The sequence below is a fragment of the Nycticebus coucang genome, chromosome 22 (assembly GCF_027406575.1).
Source record: "Nycticebus coucang isolate mNycCou1 chromosome 22, mNycCou1.pri, whole genome shotgun sequence".
NCBI classification, from domain to species: domain Eukaryota; kingdom Metazoa; phylum Chordata; class Mammalia; order Primates; family Lorisidae; genus Nycticebus; species Nycticebus coucang.
Genome location: NC_069801.1, coordinates 49,202,137 through 49,228,162, shown reverse-complemented (window position 1 = coordinate 49,228,162; position 26,026 = coordinate 49,202,137). Strand labels below are relative to the sequence as shown.

General features: G+C 41.4%; 2 protein-coding genes across 5 annotated transcripts in view; one reads left to right on the top strand and one right to left on the bottom strand.

The window, feature by feature from the left end:
• Nucleotides 1-8,157: 8,157 nt before the first annotated feature.
• On the bottom strand, nt 8,158-21,714 carry PRPF38A (pre-mRNA processing factor 38A). 3 transcript variants are annotated; one of them, XM_053576493.1, is made up of 10 exons: nt 21,388-21,714; nt 20,429-20,588; nt 18,608-18,729; nt 16,486-16,571; nt 12,643-12,753; nt 10,669-10,781; nt 10,056-10,082; nt 9,846-9,955; nt 9,368-9,416; nt 8,158-8,303 (listed from the first exon to the last, which is right to left on the bottom strand). In XM_053576493.1, the coding sequence occupies exons 1-10, from the start codon at nt 21,515-21,517 to the stop codon at nt 8,261-8,263; spliced, it is 951 nt and encodes a 316-aa protein (XP_053432468.1). In that variant the 5' UTR covers nt 21,518-21,714; the 3' UTR covers nt 8,158-8,260. The 3 variants fall into 3 exon arrangements, with proteins under 3 accessions (XP_053432468.1, XP_053432469.1, XP_053432470.1); XM_053576494.1 differs by having other exon boundaries at nt 9,846-9,943; nt 21,388-21,704; XM_053576495.1 differs by having other exon boundaries at nt 9,846-9,922; nt 21,388-21,704.
• Nucleotides 21,715-21,853: 139 nt separating this feature from the next.
• The window catches only part of ORC1 (origin recognition complex subunit 1), a 29,512-nt gene continuing 25,339 nt past the window's right edge, over nt 21,854-26,026 (top strand). The window contains exon 1 of one of the 2 annotated variants that reach the window (XM_053576490.1): nt 21,854-21,987. The gene's annotated coding sequence lies outside the window, so the exon portion shown is untranslated. The remainder of the gene's footprint in view (nt 21,988-26,026) is intronic. The other variant, XM_053576491.1, reaches the window with a different exon arrangement.

Sequence of the window (26,026 nt, the reverse complement as noted above, 5' to 3'; positions counted from 1 at the left end):
ATATACTGAGGGTGGTGGGTTCAAACCCGGCCCCTGCCAAACTGCAACAAAAAAATAGCTGGGCGTTGTGGCAGGTGCCTGTAGTCCTAGCTACTTGGGATGCTGAGGCAAGAGAATCGCCTAAGCCCAGGATTCGGAGGTTGCTGTGAGCTGTGATGCCACAGCACTCTACCGAGGGCAACAAAGTGAGACACTCTCTCTCTAAAAAAAAAATAATAATAAAAACTAAAACACAAATCAATAAAATTAATTCCAAAGCTAGCAGCACACATGTTGGAGTTTGAACCAAATTATCTTTTGAAGGAGAGCTTTTTGTATTTTTATTTTTATTTGTATATGTATTTATTTTTGAGATAGTATCTCACTTTGTCACCATTGGTAGAGTGCTGTGACGTCACAGCTCATAGCAGCCTCTAACTCTTGGGCTTAAGCGATTCTCTTGCCTCAGCCTTCCGAGTAGTTGGGACTACCACAATACCTGGCTATTTTTTTTAGAGACGAGGTCTTGCTCTAGCTCAGGCAACCCACCCGCCTCAGCCTCCCAGAGTGCTAGGATTACAGGCATGAGCCACTATGCTGGCCTTGAAGGAGAGCTCTTTAAATGTTGAAATTAACACTGGCAACTAGAATGAAGGGAAGATAAGTCTTACTTACTGAGGAACTAGTTTGTGCCAGACTCTTATCCATTCTGAGTCCTGTACTGCCAACCTGGAAATTGCAGTTGCCAGGATGGTAATTGTTTACCAATAATACTTGTGATCAATTATAGTATTGGGATTCAAACTCAAGTTGTTGGTGGCTTTGTTTTTTAGCTGTTTTGGTATGATACAGTGAGGTAAGATAATTTTCTCTAACCCCTCTATTAGCCAGATTTACCAGGGATTTTAGGCTTAATGACACTATGGAAATACTTGAAAATGTGCAGAATAAGTAGATAAAGGTGTATTGTCTTTGTTTTCATCCCTCAACTATAGATTACTTAAGACACTGGGCCTTTGCCTCCCAACATGAAAAGTATTTGAAATCTCTTATAGGAGGTGGAGGTTATTTGTGCTGTATTTACAGCCTTGAGTTAAGATCAGGTGTATTTAGTGTTAATTTTTCACATAAAAGCGCCAGCATACTGTTAAGTTGTGGAGTCAGCTCATTTGTTTTATTAATGTGAAATCTGACCTACCCTATTCATTTATGTTAAAGTATGACACGGAACATTCAGGATTTTCTTTTAAATTAACATTAAAGTATTTCATCTCCTTCAAGGTCTTGGAGAACAGGTGATGAGGTGTACAGGGGTGTTCATTTTACTATTCTACTTCTGTAGGTACACTTCAGTCCACTGTATCTGTGGGTTCAGCCAGTCACAGACCAGAAGTACTAGAAAAAAAATTGTGTATTGAACTTGTGCAGATTTTTCATTGTTATAATTCTCTAAACAATACAGTATAACAACTATTTACATAGCATTTACATTGTAGTAGGTATTATAAGTAATTTAGAAATTGAAGTATATAGGAGGATGTGCATAAATTATATGCCAATTCTCTGTGGTATTTTATATCAGGGACTTGAGCATCCTCAGATTTGGATTTTCCTTCCTGAAGGCAGTATATACCACTTGGCAAATGCTATTAATGGATTATCTAGCAACCAATAACCTGAGTTTTACCTATATGATAGTATTATATATTAATTTTCAGGATCTCATTTGCCTCTCCTTCAGTAACTGCCAGTGTTTAATAACTGACGAAACACGAATCTTGTTTATAATTTATATAGTAGCTCAGATTTGTGAATTTGGAAAGCTGATTATTAATTCATATTCATTCTTAAGCAGTTATAAAATACAAAAAATGTTATGCACAGAGCACGCTCATATTTTATAATGTTTTGTATAATGTTTAGAATTAGAATTATTTAAAAACATGGGTATTAATACACTGTAACTTTGTTCAGTCCCCTATAGACATCATAGCTGTTTCCAGTTTTTCTTATATATATAAAATACATAAAATGATGAGATGATAAAGCTATATGTATATTTAATCATTCTGTTAGGGTTAATTCCCATAAATGGGATTATTGGACAGAAAAATAAAGTTCTAAGATTCCCACTACATATTGTCAAACTGCCCTTCAGAAAAGTGATTACCAATTTACAGTTCTAACAATGTATAAAATTTGTTGGTATGCTTATAAAAAAGTGTTAAACTCCAGCACCTTTTTTTCTTACGAGAAATAATTTAATGTGTACAAAAGAAAATAAGCATTACATAAAAGTACAAAGAACAAATCACTTAAAAGTTCATCAGCCAGAAATAAGTACTATTATTATTTGGTGAACTTCCTTCATTCCACCCCTCTCTCTTAATCATACAGACGTATATACAAATAGTTTTACAAAAGTGGGCTCAAATGCCATATTTAACAAATATAACAAATTAATTTTACTTGTAATTGAACAAATGTTCAACTTAAATATTTTTCCCACAAGAAAATCTGCTTCCAAAAGTTTGCTTCTAAAATTAAGGAAAACATGAGGCTGGAGTTTTTTTTCTAGTGTCATGTATTTTTTTCTTTTGTTTTGTTTGAGACAGAGTCTCACTTTGTTATCCTCCAGGAAAGTGCCTTGGTGTCATAGCTCACAGCAACCTCTAACTCTTGGGCTCAAGTGATTCTCTTTGCTTCAGCCTTCAGAGTAGCTGGGACTACAGGCACCCACCACAATGCCTGGCTGTTTTTAGAGATGGGGTCTCACTCTAGCTCAGGCTGGTCTGGAACTTGTGAGCTCAGGCAATCAGCCCACCAGGCCTCCCAAAGTGCTGGGATTACAGGTGTAAGCCACCACACCCAGCCCACATGTTTTAATTAGACTGTGAGCTGTGCTATGAAAGATGAAACCATCATAGTTAAGAATCTCTCTACTTCTGGTTATGTTGTCTCTTTAGTGTTCATAATAGTTCATTTGAACTTCATAATTATTTCCCATTATTTTTTATTTAAAGGTTCAGAAGGGTATACTAGCATACCTTTTACTTCTTTTTTTTATTCCTAGATCCTTATTTTGATTCATTTTGTCTTTGGTTGCATTTCATTATTGGGTAGTCTTTCCCAAAGGCTCATGCCAGTATATTTTTGATTTCTTATGTACTTGAGAATGTGTATTCCCTTTATATTTCAAGACAACTTTGGCAGAGTACAAAATTCTTGACACTTTTTCTCAAACCTTTGGAGCCTTTTGCTTCATTGCCTTTGTTTTCTTCCCATTGTAAATACTTTCTCTGCTTGAAACCTCATTTAATTCTTTTATCTTTTCAATTCATCAGGATTTTTTTCTTGTTCTGAGACAAAGTCTCACTTTGTTGCTCTCAGTAGAATGCCATGGCATCATAGTTCACAGTAACCTCAAATTCTTGGGCTCAAGCGATTCTCTTGCCTTAGCCTTCTGAGTCTGGGACTACAGGTGCCTGCCACAACGCCCAGCTGTTTTTAGAGACAGGGTCTCGCTCTTGGTCAGGCTGGTCTCCAACCTGTGTGCTCGGGCAGTCCACCCACCTAGGCCTCCCAGAGTGCTAGAATTACAGCATGAGCTGCTATGCCCGGCTCAATTTTTCTTGATGGATTGATTTCCTTATATTTTCTGTATTATCTCTATAGTTATTCGTACTCTTTTCCATCTTCTTTTTTTTTCCAGTTTATATTTTGTGTTTTCTATTAAGACCTTTAAACATCACCAATCTTACTTGCCATCTCTTAAGCTTTTCTTTTTGAATCTCTGTACTTTAAGAGATGGGTCTCTGGGCTAGAGTATAGTAGTCATCATAGCTCACTGCAACCTCAAACTCTTGGGCTCAAATGATACTTCTGCCTTGCCCTCTTGAAGATGGCAGGTGTAGCCATTGCACCTAGCCACACTTTCTTTTTTTGGTTTGTTTAAACACATCGTATATCATTTTTGAGTCTCTGGAGAATCTGTCACTTTAACCTGTTGGGGAAAATGGGAAGTGTCTGTGATCATTTTTTCTGATCAATGCATATTTATTTAAGTTTAGATCAAACTCCTGAAGAATAACAGGAAATTAAGAGGAATGAGCTTTAAGTTGGGTTGTTATATTGGAACTCTTTTGCCAACTCCACTATTTCCTTTCCCCATGGGAACACATTTCCTTTCATTTCTTAGTATTAAGAAGTCATTGTGCTCTACAGCAAAGCTTCTAAGACACTGTATTGCAAATTGTGGGAATCAAAATCAGTTTAGTGGTTTGCACTAGTTATTTAAAAGTGTTATCGGGCAGCGCCTGTGGCTCAGTCGGTAAGGCGCCAGCCCCATATACCAAGGGTGGTGGGTTCAAACCCGGCCCCGGCTGAACTGCAAACAAAAAATAGCTGGGCGTTGTGGCGGGCGCCTGTAGTCCCAGCTACTCGGGAGGCTGAGGCAAGAGAATCGCTTAAGCCCAGGGGTTGGAGGTTGCTGTGAGCTGTGTGATGCCATGGCACTCTACTGAGGGCCATAAAGTGAGACTCTGTCTCTACTGAAAAAAAAAAAAAGTGTTATCAATTAGGAAATATCAATTCATTTTGCAGAAGGAATAAGAATTTTCCTGAAATTGGGTGGCGCCTGTGGCTCAGTCAGTAAGGCACCGGCCCCATATACCGAGGGTGGTGGGTTCAAACCCGGCCCCGGCTGAATTGCAACCAAAAAATAGCTGGGCGTTGTGGTGGGCACCTGTAGTCCCAGCTACTTGGGAGGCTGAGGCAGGAGAACCGCCTAAGCCCAGGAGTTGCAGGTTGCTGTGAGCTGTGTGATGCCATGGCACTCTACCGAGGGCCATAAAAGTGAGACTCTGTCTCTACAAAAAAAAAAAAAAAAAAAGAATTTTCCTGAAATTTCAGTATAGAATATACATATGCGTGTACCAATGTGACATTTTTAAAATGTAGGCTGTAATTGCTTCTCAGCCTTTTGGCTAAGAGCAAGTGTAAAATGTAGCCTGCAGTCAAAAAGTTTTGAAATTACCATTCCAAAGTCTCATCCAATAGGCTAGCACATAGATGACAGAAATGGCCTTACAATAAAGTTTTTCCTTAAGCTTTGCCTCTGTAGTGCTGCCTTATCAAGATCATATCTGAAGGCCAGGTGTGGTTGACTCCTGCCTATAATCCTAGCATGCATGGATCGCCTGAGCTTGGGCATTAGGGACCAGCCCAGAGCAAGAGCCAGAGTCTGTCTCTAAAAAAAATAGCTGGGCAGGGCGGCGCCTGTGGCTCAGTTGGTAAGGCGCCGGCCCCATATACTGAGGGTGGCGGGTTCAAACCCGGCCCCGGCTGAACTGCAACCAAAAAATAGCCGGGCGTTGTGGCGGGCGCCTGTGGTCCCAGCTACCCGGGAGGCTGAGGCAAGAGAATCGCTTAAGCCCAGGAGTTGGAGGTTGCTGTGAGCTGTGTGATGCCATGGCACTCTACCCAGGGCCATAGCTGGGCACTGTGGTAGGTGCCTGTAGTCCCACCTACTCCAGAGGCTGAGGCAATAGGATTGCTTGAGTCCAAGAGTTTGAGGTCGCTGTGAGCTGTGATGCCAGAGCACTGTACCAAGGGTGGCACAGTGAGACTCAGAAAAATAAAAGAAATAAAGCCTTTAGGTTTTATCTGGAGAGACATTCATGTACTACTCTTCTTTGTTCTAATTAAAGAACAAAGATACTCTACTCCTTGCTGTGGGTTGGCTGTGATGTTTGGATTTTGGTCTATAGTTCACCATGTCTTAAGCATGCTTCAACATTTGGGGAAGTTTACTTGTTATTAAAATTTATTGGGGTTTGTGTATATAGGGAGTTTATCCTTTAAAATATAGTTTTATTTTAACAATAAATGGGATGATGACTTGTTTGGTCTATGCTTTGCTTAACCATAAAATATTTCTTCTTAGGTCACTTCAGTAAGGAATTAACAGCTAGGACTCTATAGAGATATGACTGCTTTATATGTGTGTGTGTTCATTTTTTTAATTTTGGAGACAGGGTCAGACTGGTCTTCGAACTCCTGGTCTTACGTGCTCCTTCTGTCCTAGCCTCCCTAAGTGCTAGGATTACAGGCGTGATCCACTGTGTCTAGCCAAGATGCTTACATTTAATTGTAGTCTGAAACAGTCATATTAGAAACTATGGACAACTTTAACTCAGGTATAATCATGAAAGGAATCATTGAAGAATATGCTTCAATATTGCTTAAAAGTCCTTTAGTACAATAGCAAGCAACAGAATGTTTATCGTATGACCAGATAGAACTTTTCAAGAAACTGCTGTAACACAGCTGGTCTTAACAGTTCCTGCTAGGACCACCATTGCAGGAAGTCCATTCAGTCAATCACTTTTTCTCTTAAAGGAGTTAAGGTATGTACAGGTAAAGGGAACTCTTTTAGCAAAGATCCTAATAATCTTTTGGTATCAGTACCCATTGGAGACACTTTATTCCTTACTTGGCTTCTTTGTCCTCATCTCTCCCAATTCTCCTCCTTTTCTGAAGGGGGTCGTTGTGGTCTTCAACAGGTGACCTGTACTTCTTCCTGTCAGTGTTGATGTTGCTTATGGTACTGTTGTTTACTTTTCATACACATACGCTCTTCTTTGAGCAATCTCACCTATATCTTCCACAGTTTTATAAACACTGTCAAATCTGCCCTAAATCACGATCGGGAACTCTTAGTTCCTATTTCCGACTATCTGGGCTTTATCTGTACCATAACTATCTCATATTAAACTTGTTAAAATGAATGCATCATTTTTACTGTCACCACAGTCCATTCACTCCCTGCCTCTCTAAAAGCAGATTTTTTTTTTCTTTTTTTTTGTAGAGACAGAGTCTCACTGTACCGCCCTCGGTAGAGTGCCGTGGTGTCACACGGCTCACAGCAACCTCCAACTCCTGGGCTTAAGCAATTCTCTTGCCTCAGCCTCCAGAGTAGCTGGGACTACAGGCGCCCGCCACAATGCCCAGCTATTTTTTGGTTGCAGTTTGGCCGGGGCTGGGTTTGAACCCGCCATCCTCGGTATATGGGGCTGGCGCCTTACCGACTGAGCCACAGGCGCCGCCCAGATTTTTTTTTTTTTTTTTTTTTAAGACAGAGTCTAACTTTGTCATCCTTGGTAATGTGGTGTCACAGTTCACAGCAACCTCCAGCTCTTGGGTGTAGGCGATTCTCTTGCCTCAGCCTCCTGAGTGGCTGGGACTACAGGCGCCCACCACAATGCCTAGCTATTTTTTGTTGCAGTTTGGCTGGGGCTAGGTTTGAACCCACCACCTTCGGTATATGGGGCCAGCACCCTATTCACTGAGCCACAGGTGCCGCCCTGGTTCTTGGTGCTATATTTTCCTTTTTAGAGACAGGGTCTTGCTATCTCGCCCAGGTTGGTTTTGAACTAACTCCTGGCCTCGCGCAATCCTCCTGCTTTGGCCTCCCAAAGTGCTGAAATGACCATCCGTGGCCCACTGCTATATTTTCTGACTTTGGAAATGACACTGGTATCTAGCACTTCAGGTTAAAACCAAAAGTATTTTTCAATCCTGATTTCGTATTGCTGCTGATTAGGTTTGGATAATACTGACATTTGTACATGTAAGAAAGGGTGAGCATCTTAACCTGATTTTCAAAGCTTGTGGAGGAGGAACAAATGGCAGTCTGTAGGAATGTGCTGTAAGCAGTATAAAGGGTGTTAATGCTGCCATCTGTTGAACTCTTCAATGAAACTGGATGAAATGATCCAGAAAAAGCCATATATTTGAATGCATAATGTTCTTACAAAACTGCTAACCAGTTTTCATGGTTATTATCACTTGCTGCTGCTGTAAAAAAGTTAGAAGCTATCATGTTTTACTAGTTTGATATTTGAATAGCAACAGAATAGAATCCCGGGATTCTAAAAACAGTTCCAATCACAGAGCAACCAAGAAGTAAACTACAGAAAAATGGGAAATGGGTGTGTAAGGTTTTAATAATAACAAAAAGGGAATCAGTCACTTGGTGGCCACATTTTTTTCCTTGTCATGCATATCTGCAACCCTCAGATCCTTAGGTCAAAAACTGACTGTAGGAACATCATCCCTCAAAGATGTTGATTAAGATTCAAAAAGAGATACAAAACTCAGCACCTCTTTGATTAAAAAAAAAAAAAAAAAAAAAGTGAAGAAACTTGGTAAGAAAAAACTATTCTTATAGCTGCCTGAGGTGGCGATCTTAATCCTTTTATGCAGATGCAAATTGAGTCCGTTACTCATTCCCTCTCCGGCTCTTCTTGTGGCTTTTCTTAGACCTGAAATGTAACACATATAAATCATTACATTAAGGAACTGGACAAGGATTTAGAGAAGATGGAGATGACAGCCAATATTCATTAAATATGGTGGGTTTCTGGGCAGTGCCTGTGGCTCAGTGGGTAGGGCGCCAGCCCCATATATGGTGGGTGGCGGGTTCAAACCTGGCCCTGGCCAAACCGCAACAAAAAAATAGCCAGGCCTTGTGGCAGGTGCCTGTAGTCCCAGCTACTTGGGAGGCTGAGGCAAGAGAATCGCCTAAGCCCGGGAGTTGGAGGTTGCTCTGAGCTGAGATGCCACGGCATTCTACTGAGGGTGACAAAGGTAGACTCTGTCTCTACAATATAAAAAAAAATATATATATATATAGTGGGTTTATGTTTCAGAGCAGCTTTCTGGAGTCAATTATTACTATCCCAAATTTACCACTGAGGAAATGACCTCAGTATATTTAACAGTAAATGGATTTCTAGTAAAAGTTTATCAAACAAAAGTAACTTGTCCCAAGGTCACTCAAATATTTAGGTTTTAAAGGTTGGGATTAGGCTCAGTGCCTATAGCTCAGCAGCTAGGGCACCAGCCAGACACACTGGGGTTGGCGGGTTTGAGCCCAGCCCGGGCCTACCAAACAATAATGGCAACTACAACAAAAAAATAGCCAGGCATTGTGGCAGGTGCCTGTAGTCCCAGCTACTTGGGAGGCTGAGGCAAAAGAATCACTTGAGCCCAAGAGTTGGAGGTTGCTGTGAGCTGTGACGCCATAGCACTCTATCAAGGGTGACATAATGAGACTTTTGTCTCAAAAAAAAAAAAATAATAAAAAAAAAAGATTGAGATTGAACTCTTAAGTATCCCGGGACCAAAGCTCAATCATACAAAGCTGTAATCCTACTCCCCCCATCCCCAAAATGTAAAATGGTAACACATATAAATCATCCCAGTAAGAGCTAGAGGTCAATTTTGTCTTGTAATACAAGAATCATAATTCCCATCAAAAACAAAGTTTCAGGTCCAACTTAGTTATCATTGGGACTTGAATTTCTTAAAAGCGGTCAATTCATACCTTTCAGGAGACTTTGAGTGGCTCCTATGTCTGTGACTACGGTGATGACCTGGAGAAGCAAAGGCCACTCGGTGAGATTCTGCTCTTTAAACTATAGTTCTCACCCCAATGCCACCCGCCCACCCATGGACTCAATTGGTCTATGCTCTTGTTGGTAGCACCTTTCTGAATTGGTGTATGGGGGCGTTTCAGTAATGAAACAACTTCATAGGCATTCAGTGCTTTATGGCTAATTTCACAAACATCCTATTGGATATTTCACCACTTTTCTGTTAGGTCTTATTCCTATAATTTCAGATGAAAAAACTAAGCCCATCATCTTATCAGTAAAGCTTGTCAGAGTCAAAATGTTCACATTGTCTATTTTCTTTTCTGGTAGACAACAGTATAGGCAGGCACTCCTTATAGTGCAGAAGGCTGATTTCTCCTTACCTCTCATTGTTAAGACAACCCATGGGAAAAGGGCCAAACACTGTACCTGGGGACTTAGAACGGGATCTGTGCCGTCGATCTCGAGACCTGCTACGGTGACGTCTTGGACTCTTGCTCCGATGCCTTTCTCGGCGTGGGGAAGGGCTGCGTAAGAGACTGCTCAGACTACCAGATTTGCTTGGCAATATACACACACCACCACCCAAACCCACCCCGAAACACTACTATGCTTCATGGCAAATGACTGAAGGCCTACCTTCTCCTTTTGGGAGATCGACTCCGCCTATAAAGACAAATAAGAAGAGTAAAGCTTAGGTAGATAGACTGGATGCTGTAGATTGCAAACTGGGCCCAATTCCTGTCCTTCACCCTTCTCTGTACTCAGGTCCTTTGCCATAGAACTTTGTAGCACCCTCCCACTCTGACTTTGGGATTGACCATGTCATTTGCTTTGGCCAAAGGGATGTTTACAATTGTGATACAAATAGATACTGGGAAAAATACTCTTAACGATTGGGGTGATCTGCTCTTGAATTCTGCTACTGCCATGAAAACATGCCCAACTTAGCCTACAGAGAAAAGTTGCCCCCATCTTCCTAGTAAGACCATCTTATACCAGTCAACAGACAGCTGACCACAAAGAAAGTGACTAAACATAGCTGGTACTTCAAAAACTATGTATCCAAGGCCTACTTAATTTACTGACTGCATACTTGTGAAAACAAACAAATGGTCATTGTTGTCTGCCAATGAGGTGGTGGTTTTGTAGTGATACATACTATACTGGACATCTTCACAGACTGGCATTTCCCTCTCTGAAGTCTAAACTTCTAGGCACAGTGTCCAGTGTCCCCCTGACTGGGCCTTACCTTCTGGGAGACCGGCTTCTGCTCCTCCTGTAGCGCAGGGTGGGAGAGCGACGGGGCTTGTCCAAGTCTCGGTAGCTTCTCCGGCGGTGATCAGGTGACGGCACTCTCTCCAACTGGAAATATGATTGGGTCACTGATGGGCACTACATTTCTCTCCCTACCCTATCCTAAAGTCCACTTCCAAGTGACTTTTAAAACGGTAATCTGAGTACAAAGAGGGAAGCACTTGCCCTACTAAATATCAAAACTTACTATAAAGTTTATAATGACAACAATGTGGTACTTACACATGAATAGACAAAATTACCGACAGAAGAGAAATACCACAAATAGACCCACAACTTTGAATTATGGCAAAGATGGTGAAGCATATCAGAGGGAAAGGAATAGTAGTATGAAACCAGAGATTATACATATAGAGGGGGAAAGAATTAGATTTCTACTTCAGTGCAGATAAAATCAATTCCTGGGGTGGTGCCTGTGGCTCAGTGAGTAGGGCACCAGCTCCGTATACCGAGAGTGGCAGGTTCAAACACAGTCCTGGCCAAACTGCAACAAAAAATAGCTGGGCATTGTGGTGGGCACCTGTAGTGCCAGCTACTGGGGAGGCTGAAGCAAGAGAATTGCCTAAGCCCAAGAGTTGGAGGTTGCTGTGAGCTGTGATGCCACAGCACTCTACCGAGGGCAACAAAGTGAGACTCACACTCTCAAAAAAAAAAAAAAAAAAATCAATTCCTGGGTAACATTTCTTGTTGTATTTCCTTTTAGCCTATTCTTTTTCTTTTCAAGACGGAGTTTCACTTTGTTGCCTTCAATAGTGCTATGGCATCATAGCTCACAGCAACCTCAAGATCTTGGGCTCAAGCGATTCTCTTGCCTCAGCCTCTGGAGTAGCTGGGACAGGCACCCACCACAATGCCTGGCTATTTTTTCAGAGACCAGGGGAGGGGAGAAGGTGTCTTGCTCCGGCTCAGGCTGGTCTTGAACCCATGAGCTCAAGCAATCCACCTGCCTTGGCCTCCCTGAGTGCTGGGATTATAGGCGTGAGCCACCCATGCCCAGCTCCTTCTAGCCTTTTTCTGTGCATATATTGTTATCGTAATTTTATTCACAAATGTTTTAGATCTTTTTATTTTAACTTAATGTTAGCATTCTCTATATTTTTCATAATAGTTTTAATGTCTGCCTAGTAGTCTGTTTAGTTATAATAGTTTATCTGATGCTTCTAGCAGCTGGAAAGCTTGGTGGTTTTTAATTTTTCAGCATTATAATTTGTGCTGAAAAAATATGTCTATGTAGTAGAATTTTTTTCCCTAAACTGGGCTATCCTATTTCTTAGGATAGGTTCAATTATGAGGAGCATTTTTTCCTCAAGTATTTAATAGCTAATATTTATTAGGCAATTATAGTATATCAATATATGTTAAGACCTTTATGCATACTGTTCTCATTTAATACTTAAAAGTCTTGAAAGTATCATTATCCTTACTTTACAGAGGCAAAAAACTAAGGTTAAGTATGTGCACAAGTTTATATCCACTAGTAAATGGCAGAGCTGTGATAGAATCAAAGTCTATTTAAAGCTTATACTTAGAGTCTCATTTTATTGCCCTGGGTAGAGTGCTGTACAGTCACAGCTCACAGCATCCTCCAACTCCTGGGCTTAGGCGATTCTCTTGCCTCAGCCTCCTGAGTAGCTGGGACTACAGGCACCCACCACAATGCCCAGCTATTTTTTTGTTGCAGTTTGGCCAGGGATGGGTTTGAACCCCCCCCACCCTTGGTATATAGGGCCGGTACTCTACCCACTGAGCCCCAGGCACCGCCCTGAAGCTTGTATTTTTAATGAGAAAAGAATGAATGTTGTTTTGGTTAAAGAGAGTTCAAAATTAAGGTTTGAAAACAAAAACAAAAAACCATTCCCATCCTCTAGAACTTTCCCTCTTATAACCCTTTAACTCTCATGTGCCTGACCTTCTCATCTTCCTCCTCCTCCTCTTCACTGGACTCCACATCATCCATGTCTTCTTCTAGAGCACTAACCCGAGGCTCCAGTTGCTCAGCTTCCTCCAGCACATAGCGTTTCTACATAGAACATAATGACAGGGGTCACTGCTATCTCCTCTGTCTTTGAAACCCTAACATTGGTCTTCTGGGACCGACAGAAAAGTCAAGAAGCACAGCTATGGCATTTCATTTCAAAGACAGTTCGAGATTTTCCTAAGGAGTTTAAAACACCTGGAATCTATTATATATGTTCTTTTAAGTTCTCCTATAGACATAAATACAAAGCTGAAGGAAACATTTTCTATTTTCTATCAACCAGTGCAGGTATGGCTAGAGCCAAAAATGTGGGCTTCATACACAGAAAACCCAAGGGTCAGTAATTCATGGCTGAGACTGTGTTGGCTGGAAGTTCCACCAGAAGAGACCCAACCTGAAATAGCACCACATCTCCATTAGACCCAGGACCCAGGGAGCTTGAGATTCATGCATTTTGAACTGGGCACACGATATAAACAATCCATTTCTGATTAGGGATCTGAGAGGCAAAGAATGGTGGATGACCTAGATGGATAGTTATAGAATAACTAGTAACATGCATACACTATTTCATTCACTTACCCTGCATCAAAATTCTACGAAAGCTGGGAAAAATGAGCTGGTCACAGGATCACCAGTTTGGGATCTAGGACTGTATCAGGGCATTCAAAATACTTAATGTTTACCAGAATTAAAGTATTTGTATTCAATGAAATGAGAATACATTTCCAGAGTCACTCCTTCTCAGGGCATATCACAATCTAAAATGATGCCCTGTAGGTTGCTTAATAAGAGAAGGATGAGAACAAAAGGCACTCTGAAGAGTCACTACATACAGAGGCCCACACCAGAGCTCACCTCTTGGGTGACATAACATTTATAAGTCAGATTTCCATTTCTCTCTCCTCAGTGGTTCTTGATAAACAACAAATTGTGGTGTTGTCTTCTAGACTCCACAGAGACCATGTCTCTTAAATATCATAAACAGGCTTGCTTAGAGCTGAATGCATGATTGCACTTGGACATTTTCCCACTTGCATTTCTAAAGATAAACTAAGGGTTGTAAGTAACGTAACCCACAAACATTAGCATGAAAATTGGGCTCTGAAAGCAGGTTTTTCACATTTGAAATCTCATTCCCTCCACTATATACTCTATAGTAGCCAATATGGAACAGGAGAGATATACTACACCCATTTTCTGGATTTTTGTTTTGTAAGATTATGACTAGATCAGCATGAACAAAGAGTTGGTTCACTACATTTACATGTGAGCACCAATCACTTTTATCCAGCAGGTCTGGTGCTTCAAGCAACTCCCTCTCATTCATTTATTAATACTTGAGATCCATTCAATTCCCTATTTTTAAGTTGTTGGGATCCCTTTGGTCTTTTTTGTAACTTGGGGTGAAATTCACATAACACATAGCTTTTTTTTAAATTTTAGATTAACACGAGGGTACATACAATAAGATTTCATACATTGCCTTTGTAAGGTTAAAGTCTGCACAGTAATTGGACTTCACACAAGAAGTGTGCCATTCCCCCTTCACTTGAGTTTAGTTTTTCTCTAACCAGTGAGCATGTATTGTTAACCCACTAGTTTCAAACTAGAACTGAGTATATGTGATACTTTGCTATGGAGAATATTCTCCAAAGCCTTCCAGGTTGTTACAAAAGATACAAAATCTCCATTTTTAAAAAGTTGAATAGTATACCATGGTATACATATACCATAATTTATTAATCCATTCATCTGTTAAAGGGCACATGGGTTGTTTCCACATCTTTGCAATTGTGAACTGGGCTGCTATAAACGGAATTTCGAGTGCAAATGTCCTTATAGCAAAATGACTTTTTTTCTTTTGGGTAGACACCTAGTATAATTGTAGGATCAAATGGTAGGTCTATTTTTAGTTCTTTGAGGGGTCTCCCTATTTCCAGAGAGGCTTAACTGGATTGCAGTCCCACCAACAGTACATGAATGTTCCCTTCTCTCCACATTAATGCTACTATCTGTTGCATTTGGAGCTTTCTCTCTGGGGTTAGGTGATATCTCAATGTGTTTTGATTTGCATTTTTTTTTTTTTTTTGTAGAGACAGGGTTTCACTTTATTGCCCTCAGTAGAGTGCCGTAGCGTCACACAGCTCACAGCAACTCCCAACTCCTGGGCTTAGGTGATTCTCCTGCCTCAGCCTCCCGAGTAGCTGGGACTACAGGTGCCCGCCACAAGGCCTGGCTATTTTTTTGTTGCAGTTTGGCCGGGGCTGGGTTTGAACCCGCCACCCTCGGTATATGGGGCCGGCGCCCTGCTCACTGAGCCACAGGCGCCGCCTGATTTGCATTTCTTTAATGATTAGGGATGATTAGTATCTTTTCACGTGTTTGTTGGCCATTTGGTTGTCCTCATGAGAAAAGTCTGTCCTCATGTCTCTTGCCTACTTTGTAATGGGGTTTGCTCTTTTCTTATTGATTTGCTCGAGTTCTTTGTAACACACAACCATTTTAAAGCATATAATTTCAGTGGCTTTTAGTGTATCCACAATTTGTGCAATCACTACTTCCTCTTGCTAATTTCACAACTTTATCACCCCAGAAAAATATCCCATACCCATCAAGTAATCAATATTCATTTTCCCCTTCCTACATTCCTTGGTAACCACTAATCTGCTTTTTTGTCCTGTATGAATTTGCCTAGTCTAGATATATCACATAAAAGGAACCATAAAATACGTGACCACTGATCTTTAAATTATCCCCTATGTTTTATATCTAACAATGCAGCAAGTACTTCATAGCAGTTGGGATATAGCAAATTGTTTCATAATTACTGAACCCTAAAGTAATGGACTCCCCAGTGGGCATTTCTGTGGTTGCTTAAATCATGTAAGAATTAGCTCCCATCCTCTGACTATAGTTTCTGGGACCCTTTAGTTAATGTTACCAATTCTAACATTATGGAGATACGGAATCAGAGAAGACCAGAGCTGGAAGAGCCACAGGCCTTCTGTCTGCATCTATTCCAGTATTTTATTATACCTCAATAAAATTATATAATTTAGAGGGGTTTTTTTGTTTGTTTGAGGCAGAGTCTTACTTTGTCACCCTTGGTAGAGTACCATGGCATTTTAGCTCACAGCAACCTCAAACTCTTGGGCTCCAGTGATTCTCTTGCCTCAGCCTCCCACATAGCTGGGACTAGAGGCGCCCACCACAACACCCGGCTAATTTTTATACATGGGGTCTTGCTCTTGCTCAGCCTGGTCTTGAACCTGTAATCCACCCGCCTTGGCCTCCCAGAGTGCTGAGATTACAGGCGTGAGCCACGGCGCCCAGCCTGCATATGGCCAATTGTTTCAGCATGACTGATGGAAAAGATTATCATTTCTCAATCCTACTGCCCTACAATCTTTGTAGAAAATAAAAATAAATAAATAAAGAATTCCAAACAAACCAAAATTAAGAGACTCAGGTAGTGAGGAAGTAAGGGCTCAGTTTCTCCTTTTAAAAGTTTATACCCTGGCTTTTTACATGAAAATTGATTGAAAAAAGCTGTTCATGAAGTTTCAAAACCACTCTAGGGACATCCTTGATATAACAATATAGCAACTGATGTAACAATTTCAAATATTTGCTTTTAAAGCCCTATCCTTCAAATACTTTATCTGTTTTTATCTCATTCCTAATCCACTACCTTTCTCCTAGACAGGAAGACTTAAGAGATCTGCCTGTTTACAAAGAGAAGGGTGATTCTGATAAGCCTTTATCTCTTACCTGTAGTCGAGGCAGAATGATATCACAAACTCTCTCACTGTGCAGTAGTTCATCAATAAACTCATCCACATGCATCAGTTCAAACTCTGAAAGACAAAAAAGCATCTAATGAAGCAAACTGAAAAGAACACATTTATATAGCCCAAAAGTGAAAGAAGCATTAAGACTTCATATAAGGCTATCTCTGTGCCAGACTTCTTTAGAAGCAAAGGATTAATGGATGACTGGAGCAGGAATGACACCTACGAAAGCAAGCATAGTCCTGAATTAATGTAGGGGTGATCTTAAATAGATCATATAATTAAAATATAATTTCTCATATGACGATTGGTGGGATTACACCTATGGTGCGTTTTACAAGGGTACATGTGAAACTTAGTAAATGTAGAATATAAATGTCTTAACACGATAACTAAGAAAATGCCAGGAAGGCTATGTTAACCAGTGTGATGAAAATATGTCAAATGAGGGCAGTGCCTGTGGCTCAAAGGAGTAGGGCGCTGGCCCCATATGCCAGAGGTGGCGGGTTCAAACCCAGCCCTGGCCAAAAACTGCAAAAAGAAAATATGTCAAATGGTCTATAAAACCAGTGTATGGTGCCCCATGATCCCATTCATGTACACAGCTTTGATTTAGTTTAAAAAAAAGGAAAAAAAAGAAAATATGTCAAATGATCTATAAAACCAGTGAATGGTGCCCCATGATTGCATTAATGTACACAGCTATGATTTAACAAAAAAAACCAACTTTCCACCAAGAAAAAAAAAATTTCTCATATGACAACACAATGTTTTGAATATAGAATGTGTATCTTATATGGCACATGGAGTAATAGTCGTTTAGAACTTCTATGATAACCACTACCTTACTTCTCAACCACAATGGTTCTCAACCACGGATGATTTTATACACCGTCCACCTCCTCTAAGTGTATACAGGCCAGGGATACTTCTACACATCTCACATAGTGTGTGCACAGGCCAACCCCCTCACAAAGAATTATCTGGCCCCAAATGTCAAGAAGTTGAGAAATCCTGGCTTGGTACCCGTAGCTCAGTGAGTAGAACACCGGCCACATACATGGAGGCTAGAGGGTTTGAGCCTGGCCTGGGCCTGCTAAACAACAATGACAACTGCAACCCAAAAATAGCCAGGTGTTGTGGCGGGAGCCTATAGTCCCAGCTACTCGGGAAGCTGAGGCAAGAGAATCACTTAAGCCCAAGAGTTTGAGATTGCTGTGAGCTGTGATGCCACAGCACTCTATCAAGGGCTACATGGTGAGACTCTGTCTCAAAAAGAAAAAAAAAAAGTTGAGAAATCCTATCTTATTCAATGACTTAATAAGTTAATAAAAGTTTAAAAATTAAATTCTTTAAACTTAGTGTTATGCATACAGTGGGGAAAGGCAAATCTTTTGTTAGGACAGTATGTGAGAAAAGGTTTTGACTGTATTACCCGGAATCCCTCTTTAGCATACAAAGTGTCTCTTTGTAAAAGTTATGAAACTACCATCTTGGATATATTTACTATTTTTCAGTGGGATTCCTGTAAGTATGAGTACACTTACTCTATACAGTGCAGTGTGACGTACAATGCTAGAGGAGATGCTAGGAGAAAGAACTGTGAAGATGTAACAAATGGAAAACAGACTTTGGGAGGGCTGGGGAAAGCTTTTATGGAGAAGCCATTCTGGAGCTAAATCTTTTGGGATGGAGCACATGTGAAGGGGATACATGATGCAAGGCAAGGATTGACATAAGATACTGTTGGTAAGGAAGGCAGAAAAAGGGCGATTTGGTAAGGCCAACGGCAGCTAGTAGTCAGAATGAATACTCCCACGGATGAGATGGAAGACACAGATGAAGACCCTAACAGGGTAGATGAAGAGGCGCATTCGCATTACATGTGACAATGTGAGCGCAGAGGTACTGATAAAATGAAAACTGGTCTAAAAACGATGGTCTTAGCTGGACACAGTTCTTTACACCTGTAATCCTTAACTACTTGGGAGGCTGAGGTAGGAGGTTCACATGAGGCCAGGAGATTGAGACCAGCATGGGCACTATAGTAAGAAATAAAATAAAATAAAATAAAAAATCCAGAGACTTGGCAGCATACTCACCTCCATTTCGGTTCTGGCTCTTGATTTTTCGGTAGTCATTGTACAAAGGCTCCAAGTACTTATAGCAATCAATTGCAGTGCCTGTCAGCCTCATGTAAAGTGCCCCCAACATGCGGACATACCTAACAAAAAGATAACAGTGAAACAACAGGCCGGCTTTTCTCAGGGTAGTAATGTGTAAGTATTTTCTTTTTTTTTTGGCCGGGGCTGGGTTTGAACCCACCACCTCCGGCATATGGACTGGTGCCCTACTCCTTGAGCCACAGGCGCCGCCCTGTGTAAGTATTTTCTTTCTTCTCTTTGGCAGGTAAGAAAGCTGCAATTTGGGGGGTAGCATGGAGCAAAAGAAAGATGGCTAAAATAATAGATCTGGGTTCAAGTTCCCACTCCATAGCTTACATTTGTGGGAACTTCATGCATATTGCTCAATTATCAGACAGATCTTCTGTAAAACTAGAACAAAACCTATTTATCTCACAGGATTATCCTAATAATAGATATTTATGCTGAATTTAATAGAAGGTATACGATAGAACAAAACAAGAATGAGCACACATAGACCTGAATCAAGTCAAAAGACATTTGGATTGGATTCTGATTCTGTGTCATTACTGGGTAATTTACTTGTTTTCTCAAGTAAAATGGAGATGATGCTACCTAATGTACTGGCTTGTTAGATTAAATAAGAAATGCATTTAAAGTGCTATTAAGAGCTCGGTGCCCGTAGCTCAGTGGTTAGTGCGCTGGCCACATACATTGGGGCTTACAGATTGGAACCCAGCCCGGGCCTGCTAAACAACAATGACAACAACAACAAAAAATTGCCAGGCGTTGTGACGAGTGTCTATAGTTCCAGCTCCTTGGGAGGGTGAGGCAAGAAAATCTCTTAAGCTCAAGAGTTAGAAGTTGCTGTGATGCCATGGCACTCTACTGAGGGCAACATAGTAACTAAGAAAAGTCAACTATTTTTCAGCTGTTAATATTTTGTAAGATTCCATCCTTTAACTTTTCCCCTTTATCTGGCTACTTACTCAGATCTCCACCTGGGTAACTATCAGGCATTTGAAACTCAACACTTTGTGTGAGCAGCAGAATAGTGTAGCAAAGAATACAGATCCTAAAGCCAACTTTGCCAATTTATTAGCTATTTGATCTTGAGCAAATTAATCTTTCAGTGCCTATTACCTCCCCTATAAAATAGAGGTTAAGGTTAAATTAATAATTATATGTAAAGCCCTTAGAACAAAGCGTGACAGATAATTAAGCTATTATTACGTTTGTTTCCTCCTTGAGTGGTGCTTATCTCCTTTTAGGTGTTTGCCATGGAACAGACAGTGTGTAGAGAGATTTCCATATACTATCTTATTTCACTCTCCCATCAATCCCATGAGTAGATATTACTGTCCCCATTTTACAGATAAGGATAGTAAAGCGTCTAGAAAATTAAGTAACTTCTCCATGGTCACATTAATGAGTAACAGACTTAACTAACATTGTCTTCACTAACACTGTTTTTGTTTTACCCCTGAACATCTAGTACCTACCATCATAAGAGGTACTCACTTATGCTTGATATACGTTCAGTGAATTTGTGAAATCCTTTCTTTTGTGGAAAAATTACCAGAACCAAGAAAATAAAGTAGAAGACTAATACAATCAGAGTAGACAAAATGCAAACTCAAGGACTCAAGAATAAAAACCGTAAGTGTAACAAACACTCTGTGGAAATGAGACACAATGGGTTCAACCCTCTTAACTAAAGCCCAATTCTGAACCACCAAAATTGACGCTTTTGCATTAGTTAATCAACATTTTACTCACTTGAAATCTTCATTTTTGATGAACTCTACAATGATATCTTTCTCAGGCTGAATTTGAAGCATCTTCAAAGTTAAACACAGAAAGGGAGTTGGTTTTATGTTGCCACCGTACACGCCACCCACAAACCTTAACTCCATGGCTTTATCCACTACAAGTTCAGCTAAAATAAAACAAAACAAAACAAAACAAAACAAAACAAAAGCAGAGTCACATCTCAGGCATACTGTATTAGGACTACGTTCTTTCTGGTTGGAAGGGGAAAGAATTAATTCAAGATTTGGTGGTACTAATTACTCAACAGTTAACTTAGTATTAATGATGATGATGATAACAAGTATGCCAGGTACTCTGCTGAACATTTCATCTTTCCTCATTGAATCTTACAATAAGCCATAAGGAAACTTCCAGCATTGTTCTTATTTCCAAGTAAGAAAAAGAATAGCTAAGGAAGGTGCTTGTGCTCAAAGAACCTTGGGCTCAAGGTCCACTGCCAGAGTATTTAAGGACATGGGTTGAAAACCAGAATTTGATAAAAGATCAGAAGGCTGTCTGAAGAACTGTCCTACATTTAAAGATAAAGATATCTTAAAGATAGTAAGATCACGAATTTGGTTTTGAGAATGTTAGCGTTCCTTTAAGACCTTCAAGAGGCTATGTCACGGAATTCTACATGGGTCATTAAGCTTAAAAGTTTGCAACCCAACAGACTATCATTAAATATGGAAATGACTCAAAGACCCCAAGTGAGACACTCTTCAGAATAAAGCCCGAACAGATTCATCTGTGTCTCCAACGCCTAACATGGGACTAGGCACACAACAGGCACTCAAATTTTTCTGAATGACTGACGTACTCCACTCCGTTACTATCCCGAGAGACCATCCGCCAGTCCTACCGGTATTCAATCCGGAGAAATGGGCTACAGGCGGCCAAGAAGGGGTCCGCGCGTTCCTGCTCACCCGTAAGTCCGAAGCACTCCTCTTTCCAGTACTTGGACTCATAGATTCGTGTTCGAATGATCTTCTCCACCAAATACTGAGGGTTCGTGCCGTGGATGCTGTGTGCATCCTTCACCGTACGGTTCGCCATTTTAGAACTCCTTCAGTTCTATTTCCGTCGGGCCCTTTAATGCGTCACGTCCAGGTTAATAGAAAACACCATGGAGGGATGGAGAAAAGTGGGGAAAGTCTCAAGAAACAGTTCAGGCGACCATCTTGAAGCCGGAAAGCGGTTTAAGGAACCTCGTCCGTGAACCTCGACGCCAATCCAATCAATGATGGCAGCTGTACAGTGGAGGAAATACGTCACGCGCCCCCACCGGGTGGGCGGTCTTGTTGGTGACGTACGAGGGAAATACAACCTGGGGGTGGAGCTACGCCGTTTGGCGCGAAAATTCTTTTCTCCACCTTCATTCCTTGCGAGACCTCGGCTTTGGCTTTGGCTTTGGCTTGCGGTCCGTGGCTGTAAAAGGAGAAGTCCAGAGGAGGCAGGTTGAAGTTGCAGCATCTTTCGGAGCTCCCTAAGCGGAGGCGGTGGAGAGCGGAGGCTTTCGGCTCCCAGTGAGTGTGGCTTCCCGCGGGCCGAGGGTAGGACGTGGGAGGGGACCAGAGTCTCTGTAACTGGGGTATGGACTCACTCATTGATTCATTCAGCTGACACGCACCGAGCGCCTGTTAATTGCCGGGCACTTTGAGCCTTTGGAAGTGTTTCTTTTTTCCACATCCTTACTCCTCAAAGGCTTCCCATGCTGCCAGGGTCTGAGCATTTGCAATGGAGAAGTCGGAAGCCAAGCAAAGAAGTATGAGCATTCCTTGCCCTCAGTTCCATGAGACTCTCAGTAATGACTTAGCCTTTCCCTTTAACTGCATTACCTTTGTAAAGCACGCGCCTCGCTTCCTTTCAGCCATAGTGTAGCAATCACTACCGGAAGGCGGAGCAGATGTTATCCCATTTTACAGAATGTTGCAGTTACGCCGAGAGAGACTTGTCTGATTTGCTCTACAGGGTTAAGTGGCCTGGGTTCCTACTCAGGTCTTCTTTTTCCACATGAGCAGCTCTTTTTTTTTTTGAGACAGAGTCTCATTTTATCACCCTCGATAGAGTGCAGTGGCATCATAGCTGACAGCAACCTCAAAGTCTTGGGCTTAAACTATTCTATTGCCTCACCCTCCCAAGTAGCAGGGACTGCAAACGCCCGCCACAACGCCCGGCTATTTTTAGAGACGGGGTGGGGGTGGGGTCTCGCTCTGGCTCAGGCTGGTGTGGAACCTGTGAGCTCAGGGGATACACCCGCCTCGGCCTTCCAGACTGCAAGGATTACACACGTGAGCCACCGCGCCGGCCCAGATGAGTTGCTCTTAACTGCTGGGCTCCTATCCACCTTTTTCTAGAAGAGGAGTCCAGTGGCACCTTTTTTTTTTTTTTTTTTTTTGTAGAGACAGAGTCTCACTTTATGGTCCTTGGTAGAGTGCCATGGCATCACACAGCTCACAGCAACCTCCAACTCCTGTGCTTAAGCGATTCTCTTGCCTCAGCCTCCCGAGTAGCTGGGACTACAGGTGCCCGCCACAACGCCCAGCTATTTTTTGGTTGCAGTTCAGCCGGGGCCGGGTTTGAACCCGCCACCCTCGGTATATGGGGCCGGCGCCTCACCAACTGAGCCACAGGCGCCGTCCTCCAGTGGCACCTTTTCTATTCTCTAGTCTAACCCCGGAATAGAAGGGCCTTTTATTGTGATAGTTGGAAAAAGCACGGATTTAGAGGGATGGGATAGGAGATTCTTATCCTGGTCTACTATTTGTGAAACTGATGATATCTGTAAAATGTGAATAATGTACCCTTTTCCCTGCTGTATTAGGTGGGCAGGGAATCCCACTCAAGTTTTCATTGCTTGTGTGGTTTACCAAGGCTCTCTCCAAAAGTTTTTAACCATAATAGAGGACAATATGTGGACTTTAAAAGATTAGAGAATGCTCTGAAATGGAATGCAAAATTTTGTGTGAATTGTGAGTTCCATGATATTAATCTAATTACATTTAAAAGAAAAATGGAACTACTGTCCCTTACAAATAAATGCAAGAGAGCATGGAAGTGGATTTACCATTCAGACAGTAGCTGATTTACTTGACTTTTTGTAATAAATAAGCACACCAAAGCAAGCTCTTGGTCGTATGTTAACATCCAATTTCTTACAGTACGTTGAGGGCACAGTCATTGGAATCTGGCTGTTCAGGGTTTGAGTTAAGTCTGTGCCATCCTGTATAACATTGGACAAATTGTCACCTTGAATTGTTAATAGCTTTTTTTTTCACTGAGCAAATATTTATGATTGAGTGCATACTGTGTAGTTAACTATGTGCTAGCATTGTTCTAGAATTATTTTTAAGAATTAAATGAAATAAGGGTCTGGCCCAGTGGCTCAGGCCTGTAATCCTGGCACTCTGGGAGGCTGAGGTGAGTGGATTGTTATAGTTCAAGTGTTCCAGACCAACCTGAGCCAGAGTAAGATCCTGTTTCTAAAAACTACCCAGGTGTTGTGGCAGGCGCCTGTAGTCTCAGTTACTTAGAAGGCTGAGGTAAGAGAATCACTTGAGCCCAACTGTTTGAAGTTGCTGTGAGGTATGACGCTACAGCACTCTATCAAGGGTGACAACATGAGACTCCAAGGGGAAAAAAAAATACAGAACAAACAAAAAAAAAGAATTAAATGAAATAAACATGTCAAGAGTTTTGGCTCAACTTTCTGTCATACTGGCTGAGATATGTGCTATCATTTTTATTGCAGCTCTCTTATCTATTTTCCTTGTGTGTGGCTCCTAGGCTAGGGTGTGTGTATATTTCAGAGTTCGAATATCTGTGACATCAAGACCCTGTAATGGTTATCTCCCAGAAGCCTTCGCTTGGCCAAGTCAGGTCTCCCTTTCCAGTTCATTTACCACCTTCCTTGGGGAATCTCTCTGCCAATGGCAGATGCGCATAAAATGCTGGGTCAAGGGTAAGAAAGTCCAGAAAGACAAAAGAGGCTTGACATTTGCTATGATTTTGTTATGCTTCCTCTTCAGGACTCCTGATTAATTTTTTGAGCTTTTCATTGAAGAATAACATACATACAGAAAAATGCATAAATGATAAACACACTTGGGGTGGCGCCTGTGGCTCAAGGAGTAAGGCACCGGCCCCATATGCCAGAGGTGGCGGGTTCAAACCCAGCCCTGGCCAAAAACTGCAACAACCAAAAAAAAAAAAAAAATGATAAACACACAGCTCAATTAATTTCTTTCTTTCTTTTTTTTTGGAGACAGAGTCTCACTTTGTCGCCCTGGGTAGAGTGCTGTGGCATCACAGCTCACAGCAACCTCAAACTGTTGGGTTTAAGGGATTCTCTTGCCTCACCCTCCCTAGTAGCTGGGACTAACGGGCTGCCACAACGCCTGGCTATTTTTTTTTTTTTTTTGTTTGAGACGAGGGAGTATCTCCTTTTGGCTCAGACTGGTCTCCTGAGCTCAGGTAACCCACCCTCATTGGCCTGCCAGAGTGATAGAATTACTGGTATGAGCCACTACCCCCTGGCCTAGAGCACAATTTTTCTTAAAGAGAACATACTCCCTCAGCCATCACTTAGATCAAGAAGAGTGTGACCAGTATCCCAGAGCTCCTCCCTCCCTACAATGTCCCCTTTCATGTTCTCAGTCAGAAAAGAAAAATAGCTTAGAGCAGCTTGAGCTGTGTCAGGTATGCAGACTTTATCAGCTGAGAGAGACTAAAGTATGGGACTTCTGTCTGGCCCCTCACAGCCATGCCTGAGAGCTAGCTGCCTTCTTCCTGAAATTTGTTATCACAAAAGCCAGTGGATGACTAATCAATAGCTAATGTTATTTTATTGTATTTTTTCTTTCTTTTTTTTTTTTTTTTTGAGACAGACTCTCATCCTGTCGCCCTCAGTGGAGTGCTGTGGCATCACAGCTCACAGCAACCTCAACCTCTTGGTCTTAAGCAATTCTCTTGCCTCAGCCTCCCAAGTAGCTGGGAGTACTGGCACCTACCACGATGTCCGGCTATTTTTTTCTGTTGCAGTTGTCATTGTTTAGCTGGCCTGGGCTGGGTTCGAACCCTCCAGCCTCTGGTGTCATGCCAGCTGATGTTATTTTAATGTAAATTATCAGTAAATAACTTAGAAACTGTCTCATCTTTTTCTTTAGAAATCCATTTCATTCTTCTTGGGTCAATGCATAAATATATGTATATATGATATGTATGTATATAAAGAAAAAAAAATCCACTTTAAAATTTAACCGCTGCTATTTGGAGTGTATATTCAAAGCAAGTTGAATCTATACCCCTGGGTTACAGTCCTCAAGCTTGCCCCAAATAAACTCTGTATTAATTTTGCCTTAATGTCTATCTAAACTAATGCTACTGTGAATTCTTTTTTTTTTTTTTTAATTTTAATTTTTTATTTTTAATTTCAACTTCCTTGTTCATTCTTCTTCGTTTGAAGTACTGTTTTTTATCTTCCTCTGGCGGTGTTCTTGATGTTAGTAGAGACGGGGTCTTACTCTGGCTCACATGCTGTTACATACAGGTCTCGAACCTCTGAGC